Below are 6,895 nucleotides of genomic sequence, written 5' to 3'. Positions count from 1 at the left end.
AACGCCATGAGTTCAATCAGTTCTTCCAGCCTCAGTTGAAATGACATGTACAACTCACAGATGTGTAAGAGGTGTTTTGTCATTTGTACTCTCACCTTTGATCTATACAGAAATAAACAAATTTAGCAATAAAAACGTCTAAACATGCCTATCAGTACAGCGACCCTCCAGTTATCACAGATATTGAGCCAGCTGCTTCACGCACACATCGAGGCCAAAGTGACGCAGCTCGGCTAAAGAAGACTTTTGCCAGACGTTAGAGAGAAAACGAAAAAAACGAAAAACAACAACTAGTATCCAAAGCATTTACATGTTAAAACGAGGTCTCAAACTGTAACAAGGCTTGTTTGCTTCTGCATCTTGCCAAAAGCAGCATTAAAGATTCATTACTTCAATGGTAACAGGTGTTTTTGAGTGTTTTGGGGATGCACATTAAATACTAAAAAAAAAGGGTAATAAAAAAAAAAAAAAAATCATGACCGTAATGAAAAGTGCCCACTAAAGTCCACCCGTGCTATGTACGAACACAATGTAACACATTGCTTTAAACCAAACGGAATGTGAGGAGTAAAATATGAAAGGTTTTAATAACTTAGATGATATGTGTTGAATTTTGAAATCACAAGTCCCATGATTTTGAAATCTACTATTCTACCCTCTCCAGTATGTGGAGGAAGACTTTGCAGTCAGTCAACAAGAAAATTTAAAAGAAAAAAAGGATTTAAAAGAGGTAAAGCACTGAGGAAAAGGTGTTCTTTTACATGTTACTGTATGTTGAGATTCTCCACTCTCTTTTACAGTATATACTCTCTCTGTCTGAGAGTGAAACTTGTATCTTGCTTAGCTTTCCAAAATTAGAGAGAGAAACACACTTGACACTTGAAATTGATAGACTAGTGAGGGGCCGTTATCTTCTTATTAAAGAGACATCAAAACCACGAGAAGATAAAATGAAGAGAATCCAAAGACCTTACCACAAGTCTGTTGCACAGTCGGCATCAGGTCACTCGAGCGAGTGAGACACAACAAAAACAGTGTCATGGCAAGACAAGTCACTTCCAACAACTCTGTTCATTCAGATACAGACAACATTTCCTATCCTTGATAGACACGGGGGGGGGGCGGGAGTACACTAATGGGCACATTCATTCACAGAAAAATTAAAGAAAAATGGAGAAAACGTTAAAAAGACCACCAAAAGCCTTCAGCTTAAGCACTAAGTATACACTTTTACATTACAACAGTAAAAAGTAGTTCTTGCATTCAATAAACACCACGCTATGGGCGCGTTAAGGAAAGAGAATGAGGGGAGAGAGAGGGGACGTGGGGACATTTCATGCAGTTGTCGGTAAAAAGAAAAAAAAGAGGGGTCAAAAATTACAGTTACATTTACAAAGTGTTTCAGACTATTCACCCAACACTTGTCATCAAGTCTGTGCCACAGTTCTGGCACAAAGGAGTTGGCAAGGCAAACCATGTTATTGAGACAAAAAAAGAAAGAAGAGAAGAGAAATGACATGACACAAGTAAGAGCGCAAGTGGTGGCGAAAGCTCCTGGGGGTGTCAGAGTTATGGTTTTAGTTATCTGATACCCGAGACGGAGCTCTGATTGATGCTGTAGGTAGGGGAGAGGTCCCCACCTATCGTGGCCACCAAAGGTGTTCCGTTACTGGTCAGGCAACTCTCCTGGAGAGCCTCGAAGTAGGTGGCCTGCACAGGCTTGTGACACTGCAACACTTGTATGGCATCGTCTATTTTAAACCATTCCCTTTTTCTCCCTGTTGACAGAACAAGACACCATTGTGGAGCAAGTTAAGACATGTGAGAGACAGCGGGAGTTAAAAAAAAAAAAACACAACACATTATGAAAATAGGTTTTGACTCATTATCAGTACTGTACGTGGCATTAGAGTGAAAATCACAAGGGCAGAAATAAAGCTGGTGTTATTGTCTCCCTCACTAAAAATCTCTGAACTGTAATATGGCTAAGGCCTGGGAAAGAAAAATAAAGCTACAGACGGCATGTGACTGCCTGAGAACTTTGTCCGTATGATCCCTACTTTGACAAGTAAACAAATGCAGTGCTTTACCAATGTTGACCGAGTCCTCCCAGTCCTCCAGCACCTCTGTTACAATAAGAACATAGACGTAGGTTCTGTGTTTCCTCTCTTGGTTCTGTAGGGGTGGGAAAAAATATCATATTTTAGCTTCTCATTCACAAACATGCTGCACAGTATGTTGACATTTGAAGACCAAAAAAAGCCTACTGCAAACAAACCTCGAATACTCCAACTAAGCGGCCTAAAGTCCCCTTCACACCGGCCTGTAAAATAAAGAAAAATGATTAAAATGGTGAGCAAATACATACCACCACTTACAACAGACAACTAATGGCTTTACTTAAATATGAAGAGGCAAGGGGGGGGCAAAAACATAACACTTGTACGATATAATGCAATCTAACAGCCTGAAAATAAACATTAACATCGTATTGTTTTCTTGAGACTGTCAGAGAAGTAATGATTTAATTTCTATGGTAAATTTGAAACTGTAGTTTGTTTGCGTTGCAGTCGATTAAACTGCATCCTAGGATTGTTTTTATCCCCTGTAAAATCACTTAATCTAATGCCTGTAATGCTGCTGAATCCTCAAAATAAAGCACAAGTAAAACATAAACACTCTCACTTAGTTTGACCAAAAGCTAAGTAATGTCCTACATGTGCTGATTCCCTCTTCATTCATTTCACACTTCAGTGCAATGAGGTCTATTTAAGCCTACAGTAAGATAACATTTATGAAGCAATCCAATCTGTGGAAACAACCCTTCAAAGTACAGGTGCAATTACAGTGTCAATTATATGAGGGCTGCAACTAACTATCATTTTCCTTATTGATTTAATCTGCCAGTTATTTTCTGTTGTTGATAGAAAATAGTAAAGTTAAAAATGCCCCATCACAAATCGCCCACAGCCCAAGCCTCAATGACAATGAAAAAGATATTTGAATTCCAATTATATGAAAATCTGAAAATAGACGGATCTTTTCGAAGCTGGCAACATTTGGTGAGAAATTACTTCAAGAATTACTCACGTAGCAAAAATTCTCTGTCAATGGATTAATTGAATAATTGATGCAGTTCTAAATTTAACAGAGAATACATGTAAACAACTCGGTTCAGCTATCACACACTGAAAGCTTCTCTAACGAGATGCGTCGCATATCATAAAAGGTCAGTAACGCACAACAGAACAACTGCCGCTACTCTTCCCAGGATCCTTAATCCCAAACCACGCCAGTGTTACAACCTTTCCTAGAGAGAGGAGAACGAACATTTCTCATAGCTTGTTACTTTTAAAACATATTCTAATAACAAAACTAATCTCCAAGGTAGCGCTAAACTCCCAGAGGTGACCACTAGGTCAGGTTTAGATACAGAGCCAGACCCCTTGCTGACATCTTTGCTGCTTCTTCTTCAGGTTCCAGTTTCAGTCTATAAATAAAATGTTGACTGAACGCACTGTACCATGGACTCAGTGTTGGACCCTTCAGGCCTTCAGCAAGATCATATGTTAAAGAACAGGCCCACCACTAGAAGCTCCGAAGACGTGCCAGGGATTAAGTAATAGGCCAAAAGTCAACCTGTATGTTTTTATGAGATGGAAAATGTCCCCCACTCAAGCATTCACGTAACTGAAGACAACTGGGCATCACACTGAGAGCATTGAGGCTGCATTACAACTTATGCAATACTGTCCTATGTCTTATTGGTGCGGGGTTTGTGAACCGTCAGATATACAAAGCAACCCTATGTAACCTTCGGCCTGCTCTTCGCTGTCATCCCTGGCAAGACTCCAGTGAGCATAAGCGATCACTCATAAAGACATCGGGTGGCGCTTGCCAGGTTAAGGATATGTCTCGTTACACCACCGTCAAATAAGAGGCTTAGGAAGCCACAGTACGTGCTGATGCATCGAGTACCACTCAAAATCACCACAAAGTTTCTCAATGCGGCCTTTTAGCACTTTTGACAAACCTCAGTAGCAATGTGACATTGCTTTTGACCGTGTGGAAATGTGTTGGCAAGCCGCGACGTCCTGCAACCATCAAAGCTACCAAACAGCGGGAGCCAGGATAAGGGATGATATCAGCATCCATCAGTGTGATGGATCACACACACAGAATAGGCTTTATATGGTCAGTGACCCGCCAAGGGCCGACAGCCGGGCGAGATTCAGTCTCTTCACTGCCTTGTGGCCCTTCTGACAGAAATGCCCAAGGGATGAATAGCATGTGCACAAGAGGGGAACCTGACTTAAGGGACGCACGGGCGGTATAATCAGGATATTGATTTACAATGAGCTTCAGAAGGGTTTACTAATTGCTACCCATCCTCCCCAACACGCTCATAAAGCTAAAAAAAACCCATTTTGTTCTTCAAAAATGCCTCTGTAACAAGGTTGCTGTTGTAAAAATAGAATAAAAGCTGATTGTTTTTCCTTCAGTTGCCGAATTTGTGAGATTGGACAGTGCTGCTCTGCAACCGCTGGGTAGCCAGTGTTCAATCTCAGTGTGACCTCCTTTGACACCTAAACACTGCTTTGTAACACGATGCTATGATACAGCTTACATGTTGCTAGGCTCTCTCTCTCTCTTTCCATGCAAACAGGATGACTCCACTGACGAAATGGGCTTTGAGAGCAAGGTATTAGGCCCAGTGTTAAATACAGACATGATTTAATAGAAATGAAACACAATACAACTTATGTGCCTCACTGCAACTGGAAATCCTTTCTCAGAACAATATTCCTGGCTATGAACTAAGTCTAGAAAGGCATGTTTCACATCCATGTTTCGGATACAAAGTTCAAGTAAAGTTTGCCAGTACAAAGGCCCCATAGGAAGGAACATCAGTCAGTTACAAGAAAAGGGAATAAATAGGCTCAAATTAGTCATAATAATGATGAAAAACCGTTACAGAACTGACCTCTTCACACACTTCTCGAGCTGCAGCAACATTGGGCTCCTCGTCGGGCTCCATTCCCCCTCCAGGTACTATCCACTTGTCAGGATGTCGACTACTGCTCACCAGCAGCACCTGCGAAGCATCCAATGCAAGACCAGTTAGGCATTACTGTCTGACTCAATGCCGTTTGTTAATAGTGTTCACATTACACAAGTGTTGCTGCTTGAGCAAGACATCCAGTGATCTGCGTTACTAATAGACGCAAAAAGAGCCAAACCCCAACATGTGCTACAACAACGACCGGTCAACACTGTCAGTGAAGTGACCTGGAGCTGAGTTATATCATGTGAATGCAGTTAACTCACAATATGGTTGCAGGCAAACGAGTAACACATTTTCCCCACTACCAATAGTAAGTTTATGACTCACTGAGTTGTCCTGCTCTCCCCCCCCCCAACCCCAAATAAGAATGGTGAGTTCATGGTGTCAACAATCTGTTGGACAAAAGCCAATCTGGTACATTACAGAAGTTTATAGGTACATGCAGGTCATACAGATGTGTTTCCTGTAAGCAACACCGTCTGGCTTCGACTTGAACCAGAATGAGGAATTAGTTGTGTCTCAATTCGTTTCCTTCCTTTCCTGGTTACAAAAAAAAAAAAAAAATGTTTCCACTACAAAGACATCTTTGTGCGTGCTGTTGACTACACATCAGCTTCCCAAATCGCCTCTGATCTCCACTAACCCTTTACAGGCTTCTCTGAGTGGTTTTCGTGTGAGGGCAGCACAAGTGGCACATTAAACAGGGATGTTAACTAAAGAAAGGTTTCCATTCTGACATCAAACCCGGCGCATGATCCCAAATTGGTAGTATTTGTGCACTGAATACATACTGATGTAACGCTGAACCAGCCAGGTATCACCACCAGTGTTGTCTTGTGGCTAATAGCTAGCTGCATATCAGTGCAATGTTTGGGTAGTTGCATTAACGCTGACACAGTTGCTCCAATAATCTGTTATATGAGCAGATAAAAATCACGGCCTGCCACTGTGGAAAGCCCGAACAATGATTTAATCCAGCCACATCTCAGTATGAGCAAGCTAACGTGAGCACTGTGACTGTGGGTATAAAAACCAGGAGGTTGCTACACGCTCAGCTAAAGAGGCTTAATTACATAACACTTGGGTAAGTACGAGCTCAAAAAAAACAACTAACGTTTAATGTACAACCTCGGAAGACAATACGAGAGGGATTCGTCGTTTTCCAAGTGGCATAAAACCCCCCCTCACAGCTGTGTTTATAAAACGATTTACAGACAGAGAAGACCATGAAATGAGCCGCGGCTGCTGGTGTTAGCACGGCCCTGTCAGACGGCCACATCCTCGGACTCACCTCCTCCTCCGTCTCGCTCCTGAAGCACAGACAGGCGGCCCGCTTCTTGTACCCGTCCCCGTCGTACGTCCGGGTTTGGTTTGACTTGAGCTTCATCATTTCAAAAGGGCACAAAAAGTTCAAAAGTACAGCTAAGTTTACCACTTGTGAAAGGTGATGGTTGTAGACAGCAAAGTCCTCCTCCGGGGGGAAACCTCGGCGTTGTTTTTTTTGTTTTTTTTTTTTACTTAAAAGAAATAACTTCTTCTTCGCTTCATTTTCACAAACCTAGGGCACATCTACGGCACGGTCGCCATTACAAGGAGCCGCTACGCCCACGACGTAATTTAACCTTTAATAGGTCGGGGAGCGTAAGGAAAGTGCGCAGCGGACGTCGGAGAATTGGGGCAGCGGATACGACGAAAACGCAACACCACGCTCTGACTGGAGCGAGCCGGTGAGAGAAACTGGCACTTTTGGCTCCAACCAGCTTGTCACGGACACTTGTTTGAGGCTTGATGTATGAATTAAGTGAGTTTTTATTTTTTATTTTTTTTTCT

General features: G+C 42.2%; 1 protein-coding gene across 2 annotated transcripts; it reads right to left on the bottom strand.

Moving 5' to 3' along the window:
- Window positions 1-1,114: 1,114 nt before the first annotated feature.
- nudt3b (nudix (nucleoside diphosphate linked moiety X)-type motif 3b) lies at window positions 1,115-6,676 on the bottom strand (the record flags this gene model as incomplete). 2 transcript variants are annotated; one of them, XM_035661256.1, is given in 5 exon segments in its annotated part: window positions 1,115-1,778; window positions 2,091-2,175; window positions 2,279-2,323; window positions 4,985-5,095; window positions 6,357-6,676. In XM_035661256.1, coding segments are annotated over 5 exon segments (537 nt in total). In that variant the 5' UTR covers window positions 6,456-6,676.
- Between the last annotated feature and the right edge of the window lie 219 nt (window positions 6,677-6,895).

Source organism: Morone saxatilis, unplaced genomic scaffold, assembly GCF_004916995.1.
Source record: "Morone saxatilis isolate NCDOM2014 unplaced genomic scaffold, NCSU_SB_2.0 Contig18, whole genome shotgun sequence".
Lineage (NCBI taxonomy): Eukaryota > Metazoa > Chordata > Actinopteri > Moronidae > Morone > Morone saxatilis.
The sequence above is the reverse complement of the archived record's forward strand: the minus strand, read 5'-3'. Positions and strand labels throughout refer to the sequence as shown.